At 41.3% G+C, this 26800-nt stretch overlaps 1 protein-coding gene across 10 annotated transcripts in view; it reads right to left on the bottom strand.

Moving 5' to 3' along the window:
* Positions 1–26171, bottom strand: part of dmxl2 (Dmx-like 2) — a 44957-nt gene extending 18786 nt beyond the window's left edge. For 5 of the 10 annotated variants that reach the window (XM_078280701.1, XM_078280879.1, XM_078281129.1 and 2 more), the window contains exons 1-30: positions 25766–26170; positions 18210–18335; positions 17870–17941; positions 17670–17748; positions 17328–17472; positions 15134–15200; positions 14870–15042; positions 13791–13971; positions 13497–13677; positions 12744–12962; positions 12372–12643; positions 10972–11241; positions 10537–10766; positions 10118–10323; positions 9399–9520; positions 8764–8853; positions 8523–8631; positions 8314–8433; positions 7956–8183; positions 7333–7619; positions 6590–6762; positions 5835–6489; positions 5152–5481; positions 4947–5066; positions 4680–4815; positions 2706–2816; positions 2354–2523; positions 1093–1190; positions 807–972; positions 58–322 (exon numbers count right to left, since the gene is read on the bottom strand). In XM_078280701.1, coding sequence (XP_078136827.1) covers positions 58–322; positions 807–972; positions 1093–1190; positions 2354–2523; positions 2706–2816; positions 4680–4815; positions 4947–5066; positions 5152–5481; positions 5835–6489; positions 6590–6762; positions 7333–7619; positions 7956–8183; positions 8314–8433; positions 8523–8631; positions 8764–8853; positions 9399–9520; positions 10118–10323; positions 10537–10766; positions 10972–11241; positions 12372–12643; positions 12744–12962; positions 13497–13677; positions 13791–13971; positions 14870–15042; positions 15134–15200; positions 17328–17472; positions 17670–17748; positions 17870–17941; positions 18210–18335; positions 25766–25852 — 5488 coding nt within the window. In that variant the 5' untranslated portion in view covers positions 25853–26170. Of the gene's footprint in view, positions 1–57; positions 323–806; positions 973–1092; positions 1191–2353; positions 2524–2705; positions 2817–4679; positions 4816–4946; positions 5067–5151; positions 5482–5834; positions 6490–6589; positions 6763–7332; positions 7620–7955; positions 8184–8313; positions 8434–8522; positions 8632–8763; positions 8854–9398; positions 9521–10117; positions 10324–10536; positions 10767–10971; positions 11242–12371; positions 12644–12743; positions 12963–13496; positions 13678–13790; positions 13972–14869; positions 15043–15133; positions 15201–17327; positions 17473–17669; positions 17749–17869; positions 17942–18209; positions 18336–25765 lie in introns of all 10 variants that reach the window. The other 5 variants (XM_078280786.1, XM_078281321.1, XM_078281403.1 and 2 more) reach the window with 3 other exon arrangements.
* Between the last annotated feature and the right edge of the window lie 629 nt (positions 26172–26800).

Genomic DNA, 26800 nt, shown 5'->3' with positions numbered 1-26800 from the left:
GTTTTACAGGTTTTAGTGGATCTTGCTGTGCAATACAGAAATGTGCAACAAACTGACCAGGGTTCTCATCGTCCTCTTTGGGGATTCGTTCCAACAGCGTGTCCAGGGCTCGGGTATAATCCTTCATGATCCAGTAGGCTATGCTGCGGAGGAACGGGTCAGGGTGCAGCCTGGAACAGTGGTAACCACTTCCATCCTTGTTACAGCCCAGGACCTTCTCATAAAGGAGGCCTTGACAGGTGGATGAATTCTCAAAGTCAGCCTCGTACAGCCTTGCTACTATCATGGCTAACTGGAGATCCTCCATTTTCTCCAGCAACACCTACACAACATGGAACAGCAGAGAGGTAAGACCGGATTAAATCTGCAGTTTAAGTAAGAAATGTAAAGTATTTAGTATTAAGTAAGCAATAAAGTGCAGAACTTTAAGGAAGTGTGAGGTAGTAATGTGCACTGTAACCAATATATGGAGCTGAAGCATTCAAAGCTCATGCTTCCATTTCCTTTTTTTACTATCTGCATATTTTGACTGCAGTATGAAAACCCTGGCTACGGGAAACTGTACAGGCTTGTTATGCATCTTATCATTGTAATTTAGACTTTTCTCTAACATACCTGCACTATTAGTAATGGAGTGAATAAACTCTCATACAAACACACCTTACTCTATATTGTATTTCCATAAAACAAGGCTATGCCAAGTGTCCACTGTGAGGGAAATGACAATGAAGCAGACTCAACAGTAATAAGCTATGTCTGTGTATCTTGGCTGTTGTTTAATGTAAAAATGTGTGTGCTGTTCACACCTCTATAGCGTCTTTGAGTGATCCAGCCAGTAGGAAAAAGGCAGCGGACTGTTCAAAGCGCTGCTTTCCCAGCAGGGAGAAAGCATTTTTCAGAGCTGCTTTTCGCCAGCGGTCTTCGGTGAAGTTGTTCTTGAAAAACTGAGTCATCTTCTCATCATGCTGAGACCTGAGAGAGAGAGAAAAACCACATGGCTCAGTATCACATAAAGGTTTTGTGAGAAACTTTATTGAAACTAAACAGTAACTCAATTAAAAAAGAATTATATGTTCAGAAACAATGTCCTACCTGAAGAGCCCCCACAGCACAGCTTTCTTCTTCATGGCCAAGAAGAACAGAGCAGCATCTAAAGGATCGTTGTGTCTCTGGAACGCAGCTTTACCTACCTTATTACACACAAACGTTACAGTTACTCAATCAATAATAACAGTTATCACTTATTTGCTGGAATGATGTTAAATGCACTTCAAAGACAACATAGGAATCGAAATATCAAAACACTCACTGCAGATCGTCACACATGGCAGTACAAATGCTTCCCTTATTTAGCTACTGTTAAAGACCTATGTACAATAGCTTTGCTCTTCACAATAATCATAGGTGCTTATCATTATAACGGCGTGCTTCCTGCAAAATCAATGTACAATTCAGTTGGTTAGTACAGAGAGTCACAATGCCTTTTAATTTTGCAATCAGCATAGGTTTGATGGCTGAACTACAGGGGGTCTACATATGAAAGACCTAAATGCTCTATTTTTAAAGATATATTTTAAAGCTTTAGAGCGTAACTTTTTGATATTAATGAACGTCCATTACATTCAAGCCATTGCCAAATGAGTTGCTATAAAGCTAATTAAGACTATCAGCTCCACACAACTCTCTCTGTATTTCTCAGTATGGCTATGTTCAGAAGATTGTGTCGTCCGGTGATTTTCCCGCGCAGAAACTCGAGAGTAATTATCTCTTCTGAAGAGTCCATCATGCTTTTTTAATCCTGCGTGTCCTCCTTGGCTACTAGCAACTGGGTGGAGGGGGGGTGCGCGGTCATGTAAGGCTTGTATCACATGGACGCGCGGACAGTTTTGTTGTCATTACTTAGAATTCCTCATGGGGGCGACAGAAACTATGCACTAAAGCTTTAATATAAATCGTTTTTTTAAATGTCTTTGTTTTGTTGAGACATGCTTGTTCAACTCTGGTATTTCTAAAAGGTAGCTAATGGCTATGTTCTAACTGATTGCATTTTACTGTCAAAGTACTACAAAAAAATACTCTAATATAGCTGAAACTACAACTTATCTGAAACAATAAAAGGAAACATTTTAAGCTTTACAAAGCTGTTTTGAAGTACGTTATTAAATTGTCGGTACACCTGTTATTTGTCCACCAACCTTCCCCCTGTGCAGAATGTTTTGCAAATGGTCTAAAATATCACAGGTACCTTTGTTGTCCATAGCCCATAGAGTTCATATTTCATTTTCAAGTTAGTTGTTTGCATCACATTCCTTATTTTAGAAACTGTCAATTTTGTCTGAAGTTGTCCTAGTACCTTCTCCACCATTTTCCTCAGAGTGTTGATGTTGCGTATCCACCATCCCACTCCAACAGCTCTGAGCTCAGACCACTGTGGGTCGCCTCTCTGCATGGCTGGGACCATGTTCAGCAGCTCTTCTTCGGCCTCCGAGTGGAAAGCCCATGCAAAGTGGCATGTTGATAGGCCTGCCAAAGAGATAGAGCGATAAGAAGAGAGTGAGATGTCTGAAGTTCATTCCAAAGATTAAATGCACAAGAGGTCTGTATCTCATCACCACACAATCTGGCAATATAGTGGTATTATTGTCATACAAAACAATGTTTTTTATTTGTGTCACAGCAGCAGTATAATGAGCAGTGTGGTTTACCCTGATGGAGCAGCTGCATGCGGTAGAGGGGGGGCAGGGAAGTGAGCAGGCAGGTATGAAGACGCATGGCCAGCAAATACCTCAGTCCACACTCATCGAGAGCCTCGCCACCTACACAAACACAACACCAGGGAGCTGTCAGCTTTGTCATTGTTATAACCACTCTATTAAAATGGCACAAGGCAACGCCCTTCAAAACTCCAGTATCACTTGAGTTTATGCGATCCTGTCAGAGACTGTCTCTTGACCCTGAACCTTACTACTACCATACTTGGCCCTGGAACAACCTGCTTATGTCTTCCTCACAAAAGACTAAATAAAAAGAATGGAAAATTGAAGAGAAAGACAAAGATAATGGAAAAGGTGCAGTGTCTGTATATATACAGTTAAAGAGGAACATGTGTGGAGTATAATCACTGTTGTTTATGTTAGTAAAGATTTGATGGCTGGAGATCAACTATATCCCTGAACACACAATCAAGGAAAACTATGCTTAGCTTTTATGTCTATAACCTTCAGTCAACTTTAATACAATCTCTTACCAAGGGTAACAGTTAATGGACTGGTAGACATTAAGGCAGGCCAACATGCCAAATTACAATACAAGCCCATTCCGCAGGTATGAGTGCATCTTATATCTTACATACAAAGTCAAAAATAATTCATCTGCAAAGGATTTTGTAGCAAAGTCGTCTCGTAGGGACAGCTACAGAATGATGGCTCTGGAGCGGGTCCATCTCTTGCTAAAAGTCACTTCAATGGGGAGGATTCTTGTACATGAAATAACTCCTAAATGTAAGAGCTTAGATTGCCACCGGTGACTGTCACATGAATGTGAGCATTAAAGTCAACACTTGAAAATAGCTAAAAACTAAAATGATTAAAAGCAACAAGTTGTGTGGACACTAGAAAAAAGAGAAGATGTCAGCAAACCATGATCTTTTGTTATGTCACTAGTCACTACAAAACAGAGATAGCTGTAATGAGAATCAAGCATCAGAAGTAACCTAAACACATTGTGGATGGTTAATTTAGTGATGTGTTACATTATAAGGCAGAGGACCCTATTTTAACGATCTAAGCGTACAGCGTTAGGCGCAGGTGTGTTTAGAGAGTGTACCAATCCACTTTTGCTAGTTAAATGGCGGAAAAAAATGTCTGTGCACTGGGCGCATGGTTCAAAAGGGTTGTACTTAGTTTAATCTTAATTAATTATACATGTGTTTTGGGGCGTAACATGCAATAAACCAATCAGAGTGTCATCTCTCATTCCCTTTTAAAGCCAGGCGCGTTTGTACCTTGGCGTGTTGCTATGATGGCAGATTTGCTACGCAGGAAGGAGAGATTTTCAGGAGAAGAAACTGATCTGCTTGTGTGTGAAGTGAAAGCGTGCGAGCAGATCATATAATACTATTTCACACTGTAATATTTTTATTTTTAATCTTTTGCATGTTTGTGTGCTGCTGTGCGTCCCTGTGTGTGCGCCTAAGCTCGTGCTGTGCACGAGTCTAGGCGCATTTTACTAATGTGCTGTTAAAATAACAATGAAATGCTGCGTTATTGACTTTATACCAGGTTTTTGTGGGTCAATGGCGTGATCACTTTCCGCTGCCTCAAGATACTAATACGCCAAGAATGCACCTGGACACATCTCCCTGTAGGACCAGCAAGCCCATGGGCGCACAGATTAGCCCAGGTGCATTTGCTATTTACACGACGCGGGCGCTGGACGGTCTTAAACTAGCAAAGACACTTGTGTTGGGCTTTGCGCTGCGCCGGGTGCAAGATAGGCCCAGAGTGTTTATTGCGGTTTGAAATAATGTGGTGATGACTCCTGTTCAAGGAATATTGACACAGCAGTCCTTAACCCCAGTAGACCTTGGTGCAATAGGTTATATTTACTCTGTTATACAATCCACCGTCCATATCACAAATATGATTGGAACCTATATACACACACACACATATGCTGACCTGTGTACTGTTGATCAGTGGAGCTGGTGACCTCAGCACTGGTGGTTGCAACAGTATCAGCCAAGGCCACCAAGAACATCTGCTCTAGTCTGGTCAGTCCTGGTAGACTGGAGTGCATGAGGTGACTGGACAATACCTTGACACACAAAGGAAGAAAGAAAGCAACCAGAACCTCAGAATTATGTTATAAATAGTCTAGATTTATGGTGCAATTTCCTTTCTTTCTTTTTTTAAAATGGGATCCTCTTCTAAAAAATACAGCAATACCTGAGCATGCTCCGGACCAAAGTAGGTAGGTCCATATTGAGATAGGTTGATAACTCGTGACTTCCTCTCTGGCTTGTCGGTGGCAAAGTTCACAAAATCATCTGTGGTAACTGTTTGCACCTGTTAACACAGTAGGAAAGGATTCAAATGTATTATTGGACTACACCTTTAATACCATAATCAGAGCTCTCTTAACTCTACCTACCTGGAAGAGGTCAGCATACTGGTCCTCTGCGGACTTCTGGGATCCCTCACCGACGGTCCCCTTAGTTCCCTTAGCAGCCTCTTCCGCTCCCTTGTACGAGGTGTCTAGGTCAGCCAATATGAGGGAATAGAGGGGCAAGGGAGGGATGGAGTTGATCTCTGTGTAGTCCCTGCCCCCATCACGGCCAGCCACAATGGTGTCTTTTGCTGTGCTGCCAGTCACACTGATGGTACGGGACAGATGTCTCCTGGCTCCGCCCTCACCGGCCTCCACATCCCTCACTACAGCGACTTCTCCGGCAATACACTTCACCAGGTGAGCAAGGATGGCCTGATATACAGAGATATACAAAGATCAATGGGTATACAGCGTATACAACAATGTGGATTAGATGTGGATCACCACACATCCTTGTTTTTGTCTAGACCAGGGCTTCTCAAAGTCTGGACCAAGGTCAGCATACAGGACCAAATGGCAAGTCAACCCCAAGTCCATACGCCGTGTATAAGTTTGAGAACCACTGATCCAGACAGTGTCTGTGGGCATCTGTCTTTTTGGTCAGTCTGATCCAGAAAAAGGTGGGCCTCACTGTACTCTAGCCTACAATACATTTTAATGATGTTTTTAAATAAACAAATGAGAGCTTTAGAATAATCATTTTGCAGTAGCAGAAACAAACTCACCTTTGCACGGCGAACCTTGCCCAGGTCCATGAGTTCCAGCAGCTGGGTGGGATGGTACTGGGGTAGAGTCGGAGACAGGGAGTGAGCAGCTTCAAACAGTCCCCCTTCCTGAAGTCCTGCCGGGGCACGAAGGGCCTCATCCACTGCAGCACTCCCTTCAAACACACTCTTAGACCTAGCTCTCCCTTCAAAGACCGAGGAGGAAACCGTCGTGGTTTGACCTCCAGCAATGTCTGCAGATGATAGGTTGCCCTCCTCTCCCTCCCCAGGCTTCTTGTCCTGATGCCACTGGGCATACACATGCATTTCACAGTCCATGCCCACCACCAGGATGCCATCCCTCACCCAGGACAGGGAGACTGGCAGAGACGGCGTGCCGTCAACGGAGGACAGGAGGTCCACAGACCGAAGCAGGATCCAGCGTGAGCGGATGCCCTGTTTGATACTGCCCCCTAGAGGAAGGGTGATGACTGCCACCCCCTCCTTGCTGCTAGTCGGCTCATTTACCACGCCAGAGATACGGCCGTACATGAGAATGTTGGATCCAACTCCCACAGTGAGTATGTGAGATCCATCCTCCTTTGACAGCCAGTCCAAGTGAACGTAGTGCTTAATGTTGGGGGAGCTATGGTCTCTGCTCATGTACAGGTCAGACCTGGCATAGAGAAAATTATTAACTTATGAGACACTCATACTGGTAAACATACAGTGGCTGACAGAATATGATACACACACACAAGAAGTGCCCTCCTGACCTGCTGTAGACAAAGAGGTTGGAGTCCACACTGACTCTTGGATCCAGGGTTGACGAGGGTCTGGTAAAGTCGTCCAAGTGGAGAGTTTGCTCTAAAACCCACTCTGAGCCACCAGTAGATTCACACTCATAGATGGACACATGCATGGAGAAGTCCTCTCCAGAACCCTGCAGCTGAAGACAAGAAGAGACCTTTCTTAAAATGTCTGGTTTCTCATAAAAATACCTCATCTGTGCCCACACAGACTTATATCCTGTAACATATCCTAAAGTACACTGAAAACCCAAACCCAAAACTGACTCATAAGCCAGACTGCTGTTCATAGACCTCAACTCAGGTTCAGTTCAATAACACTAAAACTAGAGTATTAAGGGGAATTAGATCCTCAGATAGTCAGGTTTCAGCACTTCCTTTTCACTAATGGCTAATGATGGTTAGCACAAATTGTAAACACACACTGCAGTGTATAATATGCATAATGTATGTTTATCTTATTTATTTCCTTCCTCTCTATTCTCAACTTTACATAAATATGTATTCAAATGCTAATATATGGAATTGTTTTCTATTTTTGGAGGATCCAGGCTATACCGCCAAATTATGTTTACTGCATTTACATTTTTATTGCAATTTTCAACCTCAAGGTGATGGCAACATTTAAATGAACTCCCACAACACTATAGGTTTTTGGTACTGAACAATACACTAAAACACCATTAAAAAGCCAAATTGAAATTTCCTACCTGCCCTTGTCGTGGCTTTTTAAAGGCTATGGCCAGCCTGCCAATGTAGGAGCAGGACACAGCAACAGGCCGTCCAGACACACACACAGCACTGTTGTTGTCTTCCTCCTCATTCATCAGGTCCCAGGGCTCCCAGCGGTACGCATGGTTGTCCCGGTCCTCCTCGCTATACCCGTCATCACCCTCCACAGCACAGCGCCAGAACCGCACGCGAGAGTCAGAGCAGGTAGTGACAATCAGGTACGGAGCCAGGCACACAGGGTAGATAGAAGAGGAACTCAGATGACCTAGCAAAAAAGAGGAGGCAGTACGAAAACAGACAACATTTTAAGCATGTTATGCATTTTCTTGCGTTATAACCTGATTTCTTGGTTTCTACATCACATGGGACAAAGAGATTGCCCAGGTACTTCTTAAAATCTGCCTGACCTGACTTAAAGACACCATTTCTTATTTTATTTCTAAATCAATTGTCAACATATGCTAAAATAAATGAAGACCATTTTGGGACTATTTCACCTAGTCAACATTGGGGAAAAAAAAGGGTTTTACATGTCCCTTTTAATTTGGAAACAACAACATGATGTGAGTCATTTGTGTGACAACTAAGTGCCCATCCCAACCTGCAGAGGGGGTGGCCCTGGTAACCTCCACCCCGTGGGGCAGGTCGAGCCTCTTGCTGTACACCAGCTTGGAGCTGAGGATGAGTTTGCTGGCTGATTGCAAGTTGGCTGTAGAGGCTGACCGAGGCAGTGGTCTGATAGGTGAGGTCTCTGGAGAAGAGTCAGCATTCACACCTTGACTGGGAACCATTAGCTGGGTCTGGAAGCTAAAGTCTGGGCTCAGCTCATCTGGAGAAAGAGACGCAGGAATATTATAGCTGGCCTACACCTCAGTAAGGGAAGTTTGATGTAGATGATAAAAAGTTAGGTTTCACGTTTAAGATGCATGCCTGCATAGCTGTGTGTACCCTACACCTACCAACACAGGCCTGCACAGACTTGAGGTGCAGGTGCCACATCTGCAAGACAGAGTTTCTGTTGAGATCCTTTTCTATCACCACCAGGAAGAACTTCTCAGAGAATGGGGCAGGTTGGTAATCTGGATATAGTAAAATGACATTATCAGGTTTGAAAAAGTCTGGGGAAACAGATGTAAAAAAAAGTTTTCATTTGAGCTAGGTGCTATACCTTCACCAGATGGAAAGGCTGGTGTGTATGCCTCAGGTTCATTCTGAGGCTTGTAACCTAGAATGAAGTCCTCTTGGAAGACATGCAGCAGCTGGGTGTTGGCGCCACACTGGATGCACATGGAAAAAGCATAAAACAGGTTACTATGTCTATTTATCAGAAGGTTTCAGGATTCAAGACCCTGAATTTATGTACACCACTGATCTGAGGTGGGTGTGAAAAACATAGAGCAGCTGCTAACCTGGTTTGTTATGACGTCCAACTCTATGATACATCCAGGTCTGGCAGTGGACTGCTGGCTGACAATGTTGAAAACTTCGCCCACCAGTTTCTAAACAGAGACACACATGAAAAACAGTAAACTATCCATTTAATGTACTGCATTAGAAACCACCAATGTGGTGAAAAAATATTGCACATTAAGATTTGAAGTATAGGGTAATGTAGGCTGGTGGTTGTTGTGAAGTGAGATAGAAAGATTAGCTTTATGAAGAACATAGATCTGTGTGCTTGATGTAGACACAGTTTTGCTTGTGTTTTGGTAACATTTTTAAATAAAGGCAGCATAAAAAAAAGAAATGAAAAGCTCACAGATGTTGAAAAGCTGGCCTATAACAAGAAGTTAATATCTGTGAATGATGTTATATCGGATGTGTGATGTTTCATGGTTGATGTACACCCAATAGCGACCCACAAGCCTGCTTTGGACTCGGATACCTGGTCCTTTGTGACAAAAAGTTTAAAGAGTCATGGTGTGAGAGATGAAGACACAGATACATAAAATTCACTGAAGAGAGACTCCACACAGAGATGATCACAACCTAATGAGCAAAACATTGTTTTTGTGTGCAGTGACGGTTGAGTGTGTCCACTCACAGACGTTTCAGGATCTGACAGCTCATCCAGTAGTTTTCTGGCATCCACCACAGCTTGATAGAGACGCAGGTTTTTACCATCTGATGCCACAAAACAGGCGCTGGCGCTGTTACAGTAAGATCCTGAGGGACACAACACAAAGTTAGTTGGAAATTCCTACCGTGCCAAATGATGTATTAACTCTTATTTGGTGAATAGTACAGAAAAAAACTTTATATTCGGTAGTTGAAAGTTGAAGCATACTCGTAAATTTAGCCTAAGTCTATCAAGAGAAGACATCTCCCAACTTAAAAATAATTACTTTAAGGATTCCAGAGAGAGCCGACTGAGGAAACTAGATTCAGGTTGAATCTTAATTGGAAAAGGTATATTGTTGGCAGTCATGAAAATATGTTTATATTTTGATAAGCAATAATAAGGCAAGGAAGAAATAATTATCTTTTTAGTACAAATCTTCCATGCAAAACTGGCTTAGCTTGACTACTGCATGGCATTGGAGGTATGCACTTTAGTGGCCTGAAGGCCATTATACTGTATAATGTGCGTACGTTTTGCACAGTTTAGTCCTGACAAATACCAAATACAAAATGCTCAGATGATTCAGCATTCAATAGTGAAACTTCTGCTTTTACATTCAAGTTCTTGGTAATTATTTACTCATAACAAGAATCACTCTGGTTAAAATTGGCATTCATATTAAACATGCATGGTGTGTTTACCAAGTACAGAGCTGGGTACTAGTGTAGGTAGCCAAGCAACATTGCTGAAGGCAGAGGTGTGCAGAGAGTTAATACGGGCCAGTTCAGAGACCCCTCCAGTGCAGGACAGGGGTCCAATGTGGTCCACCCTCCACAAGATAAGCTCACTGTAGATAGCATTGGGGTCATGGAATGTCCTTGTAGCTGCATTACGAAGCTGCTTCCTGCTAATGGAAAAGTAATGCATTGTCAGAACTCATGTTTCATGCAGACGACAACCAGTCCATTTTTGAAAGCGTGTCACAGCGTGTTGCAATAAGCAGCAGCTATGGCATTTTAACCATGTGCTCTATGCATTTTCTTTCCTCTCCTGTTTTTATTTTTTTTTATTTTTATTTTTTAATGTACTGCTTCCCTGCTCTTTCTCCGCCTTGCTATACCTGGGAAATCCCTTTGGTTGGGGAAAGGTAGGAGGTTGCTCATCTTCCAGGCTGCCAGGGGCTGAGGGAGGGGTGAGCAGAGCATTATGGTGAGAGGAGGTCAGCAGCAGTGGCAGCACTGTGTGGCAGGCTTGGTCGTTCAGATGGAAGCGGTGGCCACAGTACCGGAACTTGTGTGACACAGTCAGTACGTTGGAGAAGGCAGAGCGCTCAGCAAATGTCACTGCCCACTACGGACAGAGGGAAACCAAAAAATTACAGAGGGCTGGGAAGGCTGAATACACACAAATGTTAATTTACATGAAATGATGGGGTTGGTGTGAAATTTTAGAAAGGGTTTAAGGAATACAAGAAAAAAAACAAAACATGCATGCATTGACCCTGGAAGAAAAAATGCATCCCAAGCTCTCCGTTTTGTTTCTAACAATCTTTCACCTGATTGAGAGATCCATCAACATGCTTTGAGACCATCATGACAGCAGGACTGATGCCACAGCGAGGGTTGGGAGAGGGGGCCAGTGCGGGTGAACCGAGGCCGGCCGAGGCTGAAGCAGAGTGGGAGACACGTTGGACCATCCTCCCCTGGTCCCCTGTACTGGTACTCTCACCCTCAGTCAAAGTAAAGGCGTACATCAGGATGTTTTTACTCAGTGAATTGGCATCACCTGTAGGAAATGCCACTTGAATACGGGAGGAGAAGGATACCTAATGGGAGAGATGGATCAAAATAAAAACCATTAGGACCACAGGCACATATTCTCTACAGTTCTCCGACCCTATTAATACCAACGTGATGTCAGCTCTCTAGTTCATCAGAAGCATCATTAACAAGATGACATTTGGCTTGCTAGTTTATGCTCACACAGCTTATTGCATATTACATATATACACTACCACTTTCTACAGTATATATGGACTTCATGTGTACATAGCATTATAAAGCTCTTATTTTACAATGCCAATGGGTGTTCTCTTATTATGATCATAAAGACAAAAAGCTGTCTCTGCATACAGTACTGTATCATTGCAGCCTGTGCAAAGTATTTACAATAAATAAGAACTTGTGAACTTATTTGGAGGAGCTAAAATAAAACTAATCAAATTCCAATCCTTTACTGTACTCTACTGTGTTTCTCCTCAGCCCGTTTGTGTTGCAACGCCACCCTCCTTAAGGACAGCCAGGCTCTACAGTTTGCTGCATATCCAAGTGTGTGAATCATGTGAAAATGTATTTGAGTGCACTAGTGAGCAACTCTGAGTTCAGAGTTGGGAGTTGACAAAATACACAGATTCACTAAACTCCAATGCTAACTTTATCTCTTTTTCTTCCTCTTTAGCAAAGAGCTCGAACATTCAGGTAGTAGCTTCTCATTTTTAGTTAACTGGATTATTGAACATACAGTATGTGAAAACTTTCAAATAAGGTGTGAAGAATTATTGAATTAAATGTTAATAATACACATTATATTTCCAAATATAAAATAAATAATACTCAGGAAAGATCACACAATTTGTAGGAAAGTTTTATGAATCATGACAAAGTTTTTTTAGCCCACATGCACAGAGGCGCACAGACGAAAGAAGAGGAATATTCAGAGTCTTACATAACTCTGGGGGAGTGCTGAGTCACCTTACATTTGAGACAATGTTTAACTACAGTTCCACTGCTGACACTATGTGTGTATGCAAGTGATTCACTATTGAATGTAATGCAGAAGAAGAAGAGTTACTTATTTGGAGAGAAAGAAAATGCTTCTCAATTGCTTGTGGAAATTATAAGCAGGATGCAAAAACACATTCTGCTTGTATTGCATCCTGCCAGATTTTCTGCTCACCTGAACCTGTCTAAAGATGCCCTGGTTGAATTCATCCAAGTACTTCACATGCCAAACCAGGAAAGATCCATCGGTAGGGTGGATGGTGAACAACATATCTGGGCTCTTGTTCCACTCTATGATCAGAGTCTCCATCTTCCTCTCCAGCAGCATGGAGGGCAAAGGCATGCTGGAGCTGGATCCTGGGGAGGATGCCTTGGTGCTTCCCTGCTCCCCTGGCTCACCCTCTTCACCGTGCTCTGAGGACCCTTTGTCAGACATCTCGTCCAGGTCTAAAAAGACAGAAATAAATATGTGTTTATGACATAATGTTACTTTTAAGCTAATGTGTTTTAATGTGTGAATGTGTGTTGGTCTGGTTGTGGTTTGTACCAAAGTCAAACTTCATAGGAGATCCTTCGGGTTCCAGGGGGTCCTCAGTAGTCTGGTCCAGCTGCTGTTCAGAGAATTTACGGAGCTGCAGCATAAAAAGGTCCATGGAGGAAGTGAAGCTGAGGTCCTTATTGTTGAGCCAGTGAACGACAAAGCCTCCACCACCAGTGCCATCGTCTGGGTTGAACACTGCAGAGTCAGGCAGTACTGATGGGATATCTGACAGAGGAAGAGATATATGGATTATGGATGAAAAGTAGTGAAAAGGCAAACAAAACTATTTTTCCAAGCTTAAACTAATTTCACAACTGCACTGAGTTGCTCACTGATGTGATTCATTTATTTTTAGTCACAGAAGCCATTTCTGCCGTATCAGTCGCCGTTGCACGACGTGCATCATATGCAAAACAAATTCTGTTTTGGATTGCCATTTTTGTTTTCTTTCACCATTTTTGTTTTGTTTCACATTGAAGCCATTTCTTTAATTATTCCGTTTTAAAACAAAACAATCACACTATAAGACAATCAAAAGCTATAATCAAATAAATCTTAAAATGATCAACATACAGGATCTCTGCAATTAACTAATGCAGCATACATATAATGTGGTTTTTCAATGACATCGCTATTAGGGAGGAAGTCATTAAAAACCTAAACATTATAGAACACCCTTATATAGTCAATACTATGTATGGATCTATGGTAAAGAAATAAAGAAATGCTTCTGAGCCAGTTTCAACAAAGACACCCTACCTGTGTTGGGGTTAATACTGGCTGAGATATGGAAGTGACACAGGGCATTGGCATGATGAGCTATGTGGCGGTGAGTGTGTGCATCCTGCGTGCCAAGCTGAGAGGGCAGCAGCTCACTGTGTGCCACCAAAGCAGAGGATCTTCGCCGGCCCCGGCGCAGATGCTTCAGGTGGTGGATTGACTATTCACAGAAATAACACACAGGTTTATGTTTATCAGAAATACTACACATTTTATACTTTCTTGTATGAATTAGTTCTGGTCAGATCTGACTAAGTAAGTACATAAGTGTACCTCCAAAGCATGCTGGATCTTGTCCTTATTGCCTGCCAGGCCTGGCAGGCTGGAGCTGAAGGAGTGTGTGTTCTCAGAGATCTGTCCCCCAAGCAGGCTGTCGTCTGGTAGCACAGTCTCTGACCACAACCTACACACACCATCCTCGCAGGATGTCAGCAACACATTGCACACCGAACCCCTAGAAAACAATAGGAGAATGCAACTCTTACACAATCAATAATTACTATTTCAAAGGAAAGCCTTAAGTGAAATACAAGGAGAGTCCAGATTATATTGATGAAATCTCTGATTCACTTAGTGGAACAGACCTCTGAGTGTCTGCTTCCACCACCAATTCAACTTTCTTAATCTGCACACATGGCACTTGTGGACACAAAGCAACTTGTGTTGATGGTCAGCTACAGGCACTCAATGACAGCTTCACACCTGGCAGACTGTCCGCTTTGTGTGACAGGTTTCTAAGGGAAGCTATTCAAAAGTCAGTAACGCCAGTATTGGCTGGTGTTCTGGGAATATTCATGCAGGTATGATTTTGTTTTTACAGTGACAAGCTTAATACACACATTATGTGTAATTAATTATATATTTCAGAGGACTGACTGCTTACTAAGAGTGTGAATCATGGGTGAATCACATAATTTGCAGTCGTGCATAATCTACACTTTAGATAAATAGAGCTTTTTCAATGTCGCATATAAGAACATATGCTGAAATCACTGTAAACCTGCCATAAAATTATAGCATGCTAGGTATTTCAATACTGGGAATCAGGGTATTTTTATTATCCATGTTGCAACTTCCAATCCTTCAAATTTACCCTTACAAATATAGAAATGTATAAGAGACAGGATGAAAACCTATTAGCATTGTAAACAGTAAATAATTTTACAACTCTGTTCAGGAAACATACTCAAAAGAGGCAAAATCCCTTTTTTTGAGCCAAGAAATTGTATCATGCTTTAGAAGACAAAAAACATACATACAAATAAATACCAACATAAAAATAAATAATAATAATAATAAATAGATAGGTCACTGTCCACCCTGACCATGTGATTGTGTGTGGGCTATCTTACTTGGGCATGTACTTGCTGGTCTTCCTCCAGGACACACCAGTGACCGAGCGAGGATGGGCCAGGTAAATAAAGGAGAAGTGAACAGGAAGAGGCTTTTTATCGGCGGGGTCGTGGACCACCACTGCAGAACGCCAGCCCGTGGTGGGATACCACACCTTAAGTAAACAGTCATCCTGCGTATGGAAACACATGCATCAACATACATTATATAAAAACACCACTGTTCCAACAATTTGTCTTTTTGCAACATGGTGAATCATATACCTTCCCAACTGTTGCAAAGTACTCCCCATCAGGAGACCACTTGGCAATGTGAACAGATGCAGCGGTCCTGAGAGAAACACAAACATAAACAATTGTATCAGATATATTCACTTCTCCATGGGAAACTGTCCAAGGAAGAAACACACAAGTGATTGTTGTTGAGTGTGTGTGCGGTTACTTTGTGCATGGGCTATTGCCGGTCATTTCAAAGCCTGCACTTTCCTGTTCTAGTGGCTTTCCTGGGCATGCACATGTGTCATCAGATGCCAATTACTAACATGGTATTACATGTCTATGTCTGTTTACACAGCTTAATAGGACAGAGCAGACTCAAAAGAGTGGCTTACAACAGTGCATCTAAACCTTTGAGGCTGTGTGCAAATGAGTTTGGATGCTCAGTAACTGCCTATACGTTTATAGTAGTAAAAATTAAGTATTACCACATCCTTCAAAAGGAAAAATGAAAGTTAATATTTTGTCTGCACAGGGCAGGGACTAACTCTTTACTACATGACTGTAAATCATCAGTTGACAGAAAAAGAGAAAAATGTTACTCATGTTTCACTTTCAATTAGCAAAAGGGAAAACGAACAAAAGTGCACACATGTAATATTCGACTGTTCCTTCAATGAGCAAAGTATTTTTTTCACTTACAATTACCTGACAATCTTGGCTTAAGAAAGTTTTTACTATCTCACGTGGTGGCCTAACTCACACTGTCTCACTTTATGCAGACGACTTGTTACTATATGTCACCAACCCCATCACAACTACCCCTGAAATCCTTAAAATCTTGCAGGAATTTGGTAACATATCTGGGTATAAACTAAATTTTAACAAAAGTGAATACTTCCCCATTAGTAGTAATGCCAGAGAATATCCCAATCTGCCATTTAAGTTGTCCGCCGAGTCCTTTACATATCTGGGTGTAAAAGTCACCAAATCCTATTACAGTCTATTTAAAAGTAACATCACTCCTCTGTTGGAACAGTGCAAACAAGATATTAAAAAATGGTCTATTTTGCCACTATCTCTTATCGGGAGAACAAATTCTGTAAAGATGAATATTGTACCAAAGTTTCTATATTTATTTCAGGCACTGCCTGTTTATATACCACAATCTTTTTTCAAGGCTTTTAATCAAATGATTTCCTCCTTTATATGGAATAATAAATCAGCTCGTGTAAGAAAAGAATTTATTGAAAGACCAAAAGGTGTAGGTGGGCATTCACTTCCAAATTTGCGTACGTATTATTGGGCTGCGAATTTTAATGCCATCTCTCTGTGGTTAAAAGATTGGAAGGATAAGATCCCTGCATGGCTCCAGATTGAAAAGGTTACAAGCAGCCCGCACTCACTCCCTGCTTTACTCTGCGAAGAGGGTCATTGCCTTTTCCTCCTTATTAGCTAGACACTTGATTTTATTTAAATGGTAGGCTGCTACTCCTCCATCACACCACCACTGGATTAGGGACATTATGCAGAATGTTAAGCTGGAAAAAATCAGATGTACCCTCAACGGTTCCATCAACAGATTCTACAAAACCTGGGACCCTCTGATAACTTATGTGAACAATTTACCTGGTCTGGAACTGGAACTCTGAATGTTTACACCTGCCCTTGGTCAGTCCAGTAATAAGGAATTTTAGGTGTACTTCTTTTTTTTATTTTTATTTTTTATTTATTTATTTTTAGTTTTTTTGTCCGTCTGTTGTCTGTGACAAGTCTATCAGGTTGATTTGGGGTTTGGTCTGTCTTTGTCTTTCTCTTGTTGGGATTGTTTTTCTATGGTTACCGGTATTTGTAAAATAGAGAATACGATTGTTTTATGTGATAATTGGAAAAGTACAAATAAAGTGTTTAAAAAAAAAATTAAAAAAAAATTTAAAAAACTGACTTCATATTTACATGATAACAAAGCAAGAGTTGAGAGAAGGAAGAAAATGAAGACAGAGAAGTCTGCTTGACACTTACTCTAATCTTATTCCTGTTAGCTAGCTATCGGGATATTTACATATTTGCCTCATCAAGACAGCACTACGAGACCATCAACTTCAAAGCAACTCTCTGTTTAACGGTTATTGGCCTTTACAGCACATTAACTTTGGATTTTGATTCTGCTGTTGACCTAATGAACATAACCTGGAAGCACAAGGTTTTTTTTCCATGTCAATCATGTCGGTAAAAAACTTACTTGCACTGCCAGACACATTTCCAGTCATTGAGGACAGGGTGGGGCTTGTCCTCATTCAACTGTCCATCCTCCTCCTCTATCAGGGCATCTGTCAGTGGAGGAGCCCACAGCTGGAGCCGCTCAGTTGCTGCTAGGATACGGTTCCCTGTAGACACAAAAGCACTATGTTACACACCTTTCATCTAATGTTGACTACTACAGTACACAGAGCCACATGCACACTGTGACTGTTACATAATGCACGTCGTTCCTGACAAACTACAGGGGGCTGTAATAGGAGCTGTGCCTAGTGTGTATTAATTTAGTCATTGAATCAGTTAAACAAAGAAAGCATTGGCATACCTTGTGGGTCCCAGGCCAGGTTGTAGGTGATGGCATCGAGAAAGAACTGTCCTGTCTTTTGCCACTGATAGTTAAGTTGCTGTTAGTGATAGGAGAGCGACACACAGCATGCAATGTTATTGGCACACAAGTGTGATTAAGCTCACTAGATAATGATTTAAACCACGATGTATGTCTAAAATACCAACATTCATTCTCACCTTGTGGCGTTTGTTTGGGTTGGTAGAAAGAGGTTCAAAGATGCAGACTGTGTTTCCGTACGATGCAGCAATCTAAAAATAAAGATCTGTGTTCATCATCACAACATTACTCACCTCATCAGTGCTTTTGCACAGCTATTCCCACAGGAGAGGTGTAGGTGGGGGAGTGGTGCGGGAGAGCAGCATAGCAAGGAGAGGAGAGCATGGGCAGTACAAGACAGTAGCAAACGCAGGGCTAAATGTACTTTTTTTGATCAGTGTAATTGATAATGTCTTCTGGATACACGGAAAAACAAAAACTGCGTGTGGGAGTGTATCTGAGTGTGCAGTCAACACTTACCCTGCCAAGCTGGTGGGAGCACTCCACACAGCCCACCTGTATGTTTCCATTTTGAGCTCCCGGGATAATCTGCACACACTCAAAGTCACTGGCCAAGATCACTACATCACAACCTGAGCCATAGGCCTGAAAAAGAAATGGACACACCAAATCAGATCGCGCCACAATAAACAAATGAAACCAAACCACAAATATCACTGCCAAATGCATCAATGCTGTAACAGCTCCATCCAGTTTTTTTAATGGTTTCCATGTGAATACATTTAAATTGAATATACAATATAATGTCATATCAATGGCTAAAAGCAGACCATCATAACACTCAATGGTGTTAGTATGAATATTGCATTAGCAGATTGAGATATTACAACAGGATTAGAGCAGCATGGCAGTTACCTTAAACCACGGCCATAGTATTGGCTGTTTCTGTTGGTAATACTAGCACAGAAACCACATAACAGAACATTAAAACTGTTGTTTTAATACATACTCATGTGCAATGAGTAGACAAACACAGCACATTACCCACGCTTAAAAGGACAATTCCTGCGCAAAATTAACCTAGGGGTTAATAACATATGTGTACCGAGTCGACCGTTCTCTGGGATATGTTTTCATGCTAATCGAATATGTCTCTAGCTTGAAACAAGCTAGCGCAAACCGGTGATTAGCTTGTAACGCTAGCTTTCGGGGCAGAGGGTAAATCGCTATTTTATACCACTAACAAGGCTCGAAATAGCACCACACTTAAACGATAGCATAATGAGGGTCCCTACATGTAAACCGAAGCAAAAGATAGATTATAAAGACAGTAGCGTTCATGTTTACATGCGGGCGCCATCTTGGAAAACAGTCATGACCAGTCGAACCACGAACGCTGTGTTTGAGCTATGTTACTGGTTACTGGTTGCACGGTGTTCGTCGTTCGACTGGTCATGCCCGTTTTCCAAAATGGCGCCTGCATGTAAACATGAACGCTACTGTCTTTATAATCTATCTTTTTAATAAACTGTCTGTACACTTACAAAGTTCTCAATGCTTTGGTTTACATGTAGGGACCCTTATTATGCTACTGTTGAAGTGTGGTGCTATTTTGAGCCTTGTTAGTGGTATAAAATAGCGATTTACCCTCTGCCCCGAAAGCTAGCGTTACAAGCTAATCACCGGTTTGCGGTAGCTTGTTCCAAGCTAGAGACACATTCGATTAGCATGAAAACATATCCCAGAGAACGGTCGACTCGGTACACATATGTTATTAACCCCTAGGTTCATTTTCATTTTTTTTCATTTTGCCCCAGGATTGTCCTTTAATGGAAAAACCTGTTTCAAGATGGATTAAGGGCAGCAAGGTAAACTGATACAATGGTGTTGACTGGCGGTTGGCAACCATGTGTAGAATTGCAGCAGCACCTGGGAGACAGGCAAGTTGGCCTCAAAGCGACAGTACAGTCAGGATGACAGGTTGTGTCTTTCATTATTCAGGAGAACAGAAGGAGAGGCTGGGAACCACTGGGTCACATAGCGGGACAGCATTACAGCCAGTGGTACAATATAAAGTGACAAAAGATAAGTAAGGGAGTTCTGCGCTTTACTATTACTGCGGCATTTGCTCCCGCACATTATAGCTGGAATTAAAAGCGGTCACCGTCACACACTGTCTAGGACTGCTCTGTACCTCTGTTTCTCTTTCTCACACACACACACACACACACACACACACACACACACACACACACCTTAAACAGGATGACCTATCATCACTGCTTTGTTCTTTTGGTTTGGGCTTGTGTGTGTCCTGTATTTCTTTCAACATCCACAAATCAACATGCATGAGCACACAAACACACAAATTACAAAATTAAATTTCCCATCTCTAGCATCTCAACAATGGTGCGCTTTGGTCTTGACACTAGATTTTAAGAGATCTGTCAGCATGTGTTTATCTACCAGAGTTTCTGCACGTTTCACCAAGTCAAAATTAAGACTTTTTAAGACCTTTTTAAGACAATTATGAATGATATTTAAGACCTTTATTACAACATTAATTAAGCCCTAAATTCAGTCTTTTCAAGCCAAGCATCGCTAAACTTGCACTTTCCCATAGCTGAAGAATAAAATCCATTTCATGTCTGTAGTACAATCCGAAAGAGACTCGCACCAATAACACGAAAGCTGATTCGCTGCAATAAAAGTGTGTAGTTGTAATACAGTGAAATTATATTTGGACTAGTGAAATAAATAACTACAAGACCACAGAATGAAAAAAGAGCATTAGAGGTAGCGTTACAAGGACATAGGAAAATTAACAACTGTTTAAAAAAATTTAAGACCTAGAACACAATACTTCAGTTAATTTAAGACTTTTTAAGGCCTGAATTTTTGATTTTGAAAGGTTATACTTTGTAAGACTTTTTAAGACCCCGCGGAAACCCTGATCTACTGAGGGGCAATAATATTAGAGAGACAGATATCTTTAAAGTAAGTCGAGATTAGAATCCTTATGACTATTAGCCAATGAAGAATTTATTTCAGTCAAAGGCAGGCAGCCCTTCAAACAAATAAAATGAAGACATGAAGGCCTGCTGGATGCCCATTCTAATCAATTCAATGGTTAGCTAGCTGTAAGATTTGCTATATTTGATTCAGCAACAGACAACATTAAGAGGCTACTGATTCGGTCTATGAATGTACTTGGATGATCTACATGTACACCCAAGAATCTAGCTCATATATCTGCTGACTTAAAGGACAATTCTGGCGCAAAACGAACCTAGGGGTTAATAACAGATGTGTACCCACTCGATCGCTCTCTGGGACACGTTTTCATGCTAATCAAATATGTTTGTAGCTTGAAACAAGCTAGCGCGGACCGCTGATTAGCTTACAATGCTAGTATTTGGGGCACAGGGAAAGTAAAAACAAATCGCTATTTATACCACTAAAAAGGCTCAAAATATCACCACACTTCAACTGTAGCATAATGAGGGTCCCTAAATGTTAACCGAATAATTGAGAACATTGTAAGTGTACAGACAGTTTATTAAAAAGATAGTTTAGAAAGACAGTAGCTCCCAAGACGGCGGGCGCCTGTATACGAGAACGTGACTGTCTATGATATGATATTCTGTGTTTTACTGTTTGATGTAACAAAAACATCTCTCAGTGAATCATCGATCTGGGCTGGTTTCTTTAGCCCAACTCTGGGAAAACCCTTTGTATAATGCTTTAAAAAGGATCTGTCAGAAAACTCTATTTCTAGTCTTTTTGGAAGACAGCATGGTGATCCCCATGCCATGTGTAATGATGAGAGCCACACAAAATCAATTCACATCTTGCTATTTATGATCACCTTAAATGCTATTTGAAAAATGGCAACCAGAGTGAGGCAGGGATTTAGCTGCTTTTAAGTGTAAATGTATTTTAGAAGAGTGAATGCAGTCATGTGCAGTGATAATGAAAATAGATAAGAGGAAGAGAGAGATCACTTCTGCCTTTCCATATAATGCCACTCATTTCCCATGCCTTATGCAATCATGTGAGCACGTTCCATAGTTGCTACCATGTGTACCAATTTTCATGTTTGTGCTAGCTGGCTGGATTTGAGCTGAAGTCAAAAGCTTTAGCTACATATATTTAAAAACAGGATTTGATCAATTTGGGCCTGTAGTAACCTGGTCTCACTGTCAATCTTAAGGCATTATCCCAGGCAAAGCCCATAGCACAGACTTGTACTTTGATCCCACTGTTATTCTCTGCAGTATGACTGCAATGAAGCAGTGGGCATTAAAAGCCAAAATACACCAAGTCCGGCTTTGATCCGTCTCTGTTCTGCCTGTTGGTCATAACATATCCAACTTAATCAATGTATTCAGCTAGACTAGATGCAATTGCAGCAACTTTGTGGATCTTAAAACACAGACAAGCGTTATAATGTTCTGTTTGTTTGTCTATCGTTAGCTGGATAATAAAACTACAGAACAGATTTCTATGAAATCTTGTAGACAATTGCGCCATGGGCTAAGGAAGAGTTTTTAGCTTGGATCTGGAGCAAACGACTCTACCATGTCATCATCTATAACGCAAAGTACTTTTTGGCTTATAATTCTTGAAATGTAAGATAAAAAAATATTTCTGCCATATCTTGTTATTTAGAATTCTGGTACATAATTGATAAACTTGGAAAAGGTTAGTCATTAATGTTTTTTGTTTTTTTTAAGATTATTTTTTGGGGCTTTTCCCTTTATTGTAGTGACAGTGGATCGATGTGAAAGGGGGAGAGAGATGGGGGATGACACGCAGCAAAGGGCCACAGGTCGGAGTCGAACCCGGGCCGCTGCAGGACTCAGCTAACACGGGGCGAAAGCTCTTACTGGGTGAGCTAGGGGCCGCCCCATTAATGATTCGATATGTCATACTCATACCATTGTTCTGCAAATGGTGGCCAAAATTGTGTATGCAAAGGCCATTTGACAAACACTGCCATACCTACATTCCTGAATGTGCAATTGCAACCAAATGCAACCAGGACACGTGAAATATATACCCGTAACAATCCAACAAAATGTGGTAGCATTCCGCTATTAGACTAGGTGTTACTACAGTAAAATGTAAAAGTAGGTCATGAGTCTAAAACACTTTCAACACAAAACAAATGTCAAACTTCCACAATACATTGAAACTTGTAAAATTCCCAGACAAGATGTAACTAATCTCAGAAAATCAAGTCCGCCTTCAGCCAGTCGGCATCACTGTCTTACATTATATTGCGATATCTGTATTCTGCTGTAGACCAAGATCCAGAAGAAATATTTTCTGTTATCAAAATAAGATTCAGAGGAATATGGAGCCTTAGTGGGAGTAGGCAGTCTCTCCCGCTGTGCTTTGTAGTTTACACAAGTCTTCTATTTTTAGTGAATCAAACATCAGCAGCTCTGCAAATCAAACCCACTAGGCAGTCTACATTTACAACATCAACCACAGGTCAAAAAGCACTGCAATAGGTCATGAAAATACTGTACTGTAGTCTCTAACCATGATGATTTTACAACCTCTCAAGAGCACATTATCATCTAATCTTCAGTGTTTAACTTTCACAATGTAATCAACAGACACAAATCACAAAATACACAAAAAATTATAAACAGTTGTTCTGTCATATTTGTCATTCAACAGACAACAGACCATTTTGATAAACAAAACTGAAATAGCAATGTATGTAATGGCAATTACTGTATTATTGAAACTTAACTAACATGTTTTTATTGTGAAAAAAACACAATTGTCTTTGGCCTAAATAATGAATAGATCTCTTACTTCATGCCATCTTTTCCTTAATATTCCTACTCATCGTTATGACTATATTAACAAGGGTTCTCAACATAAAACTATATCCACCATCCATTGGCCCACTGGACTGACTGGCAACGGCAGGGCACCTGTGTTTCACTGTCCACTATTCAAACTCCATTTAAATATGTCTTTCAACTTCTGTCAATATGCCAATGCACAATGTTGAGCATGCAACATAGTAGAGGCCATCTTGGAGCACAGTAACAAAGAGCATGAGGATGAAATGATTCCATATCCAATGACACTCTAGATTCATGCTTGCTCATTTGAACTGCGTGCGTGTGTGTTTGTACTAGTGTGCGAGTCAGGGTCTGGCCTATGAGCCCTAGGGGTCAGTGTGAGTGAAACTGCATTGGACATGATGTCTAGTGTTCTTCAAATACCCTCTCAGACACACAAAGAAAATACCAGACGTAGAAACGGGGGCCCTGCGGCAACGTGCAAGGCCTTAGCTTCACAACCAACTCTGTCCCATGTTGTTGAGCAGAAATGACCAGAGGTACAGCTTGCCTGTTTACATTCAAACAGCCTTATTCTGAGGTCAGCTTAAGGGGAGAGGGGGACAACTCCTCTCTATACTTTGAACAGGACAATGAATGAATTATTGCACTAATGTACAAATATAACAACAAAAACAAAACACCACTTCACTAATACGCAGCAGGAACAGACCAAGCCCAGATTTGGCAGACATTAGACAGGCTCAGTGTTCTCAGTATGACGAAATAGTGCCGTGCAACATAGCTGCTCAAGAATTTAGGGTGAGCCTGCATTGGCAGAATTTAACATATGCATTCACATTACTATTGGTATGAACTCGGGTGATAAAGACTGACATGACACCTGCAACCTCTGTAGTCATCAACAAGGCAAAAATTATGACATAACGTTTCCATTTTGAACCAATCCTAAACTGAACGGAATGAATGACAAAGTAAAAAGCATATTCTCTCATTTTAATCTTTGTGGACAACAAGCCCTGAGCTTCAGTTAAATGCTATTCTGAAGAATGTATCGCTGTTGTACATATTTATGGATTTTGAGGGGTGAGCCCAATCGGATGTTATGAAAGATCATCTAGCTATTAACAAAGTCATGATCATTCAACTTCTGCTCTCAATACAAGAGCTGATCATTTGACATCACACAAGAGGCTGTAATATTATAGGTTCTTCCCATGTCTTGCTTATCGAAATGAAATATTGACTTGTCTTCTCAGTCCTGTCAACTTGAGGCACAAAGAGAAATGTTGGGAAGTTGACAGACCTCTGACAGACAAATAGTATAGATAGACCAAAGAAGTCTATAAATAACGGACAAGATTTGGTTCAAGGTAACGTTAGTGTGTGATCAGCATACCTATCAATACATGAAGTCTAAATGACTAATCGTATAGGCTGATAAAGGATTGATAATATTGGTAATAAAAATGTAAGCAAATTATATTTCACTAAAGTCAAAATTATGGACGGATGGACCACGTTTTTGAATATGTTATTTTCAACAACAAAACACTGCCCATTCAGCCCTCTAGCTCATGTATCCATATATGGCTCTCTACGTCATGGCTGGCGCAGCTGATGCTAGGATGACAGCGAGCTAATGATCCGTGAGAGGATTTAACGCCAAATGGTAGCAAGCTTAGCTAGTTCTGCAACCAGACTAAACACAGCTTTTTCTCCTGTAGCGGTGCGCAATTTTGTCAAGCCATAGTCACCTGAAGTGTGCACTGCGAAATGTTGTCAGAGCGTGTCCCAAATATATGCCAATAATGTTATGGCTGCGCAGAGGGATTCCCTTGCAGTAACGTTACTTCTAATGTAACCAGATGCAGCTAAAGGTCATTTGAGTGGCTAGCGTCAACTGTCTTGGAGCGATAAATAATATAACGTTAACCTAAAATAATAGATGCAGAGATTACCGTTGAGCATCTAATTGAGGATTTTAGCTTGTCAATGTCTGACTGACTGTCAAGGTAAATGGAAAAAAAGGGTGCTTGTGATAAGGATGCCCCTAGAAGGCTCTACTTATTTGTGAATCTCTCAGTGCGGCAGTATGGCTAGCACACTAACGTTACCCGGCTAGCCAGTGCTTTAGCTCGCTACAACCAACATAACGCTAGCGAGCTAGCTAGCTAACTATCCAGCTAGCTAGTGTTAGCTTCAATGGGTGTTAACTTGAGAAATAATATCAAAATAAAACCTCACCGTGAAAGGAATGTCATACACGCTTCCCACCGAATAGCAGGAATCTCCAGGGTTTACCGCTCCCGTCAGCACCTGATGCAGATGCATTTTCCTTATATTTTAGCAGCAGATGGGCTTTTTTAATTATTAATAACGAGTCCACCCTTTCGGTTTCTCCATCTAGCAACGACTGGGAATTCCATCAGTAACGTCAACGTTGTCCTCGGCCTGGCAGCGTCGTCTTCCTCAACAAACGGTAAGGTTGCAGTGAATTTGTGTTCGACCCGTATAAATGTAATTTCACCCGGTCCTGTCATGTATGTAAACATGTAAAACTGGCCGCCCGTCGCCTCTTGCTGTCAACGCCATCCCTACGATTAATCGTGAGAGCCGAGCCAGTGGGATCTCTGCAGCGAACCTGACATGCGCGTTCCCGACGTTGTTCAGGCACGACTGAATGTCCATAGAAATTTGAAATCTAGACTGGGAATATCAACTCCTGACTTTCACTTAGTGCCTCAGTGGGATTCTTTTTTTGACTAAAATACAATAATAATGTCGTCGTAGCTATTATTTTAACATGACTTACAAACTTCTTTTAATTATTAACTGTGGTTCTTTTTGGGGCACTGTACAGCTGCTCTGGTACTGTCTTTTCTATGTTTACGGCGCGCCAGTTTGTAGACCACACCTCTATGGGCGATTTAAATTCATTGATCACAAATGTAGGGTCTAGGGTAAAACCAAAACTTATTGTGTAGTAGGCTACGGTTATTTTGTCAGTGACCGAAAATAAGTTACCGAATGAGAGAAAACTGTAGACATAAAATACAGGAAGGAGCAGCCATACTTTAACCGAAAGTATGGAGCTGTTGTGTTATGTGGTATTTGTAGTGGTCGCCTTCTCTTGGTAAAAGGTCACATAAATGGTTGTTTTTATTTTGCATATAAAACAGTGCAAGCAAAACCAATATTTGGTTCCAACCTACTTAGAGTTTAAATTATTTAATTGGACACTTCATTAGCTTGTATCTTTGGGTATCAGGGTATTATATA

This window comes from Sander vitreus, chromosome 1, assembly GCF_031162955.1.
Source record: "Sander vitreus isolate 19-12246 chromosome 1, sanVit1, whole genome shotgun sequence".
Lineage (NCBI taxonomy): Eukaryota > Metazoa > Chordata > Actinopteri > Perciformes > Percidae > Sander > Sander vitreus.
Note: the sequence above shows the minus strand (reverse complement) of the source record. Positions and strands in the feature narration are given on the sequence as shown.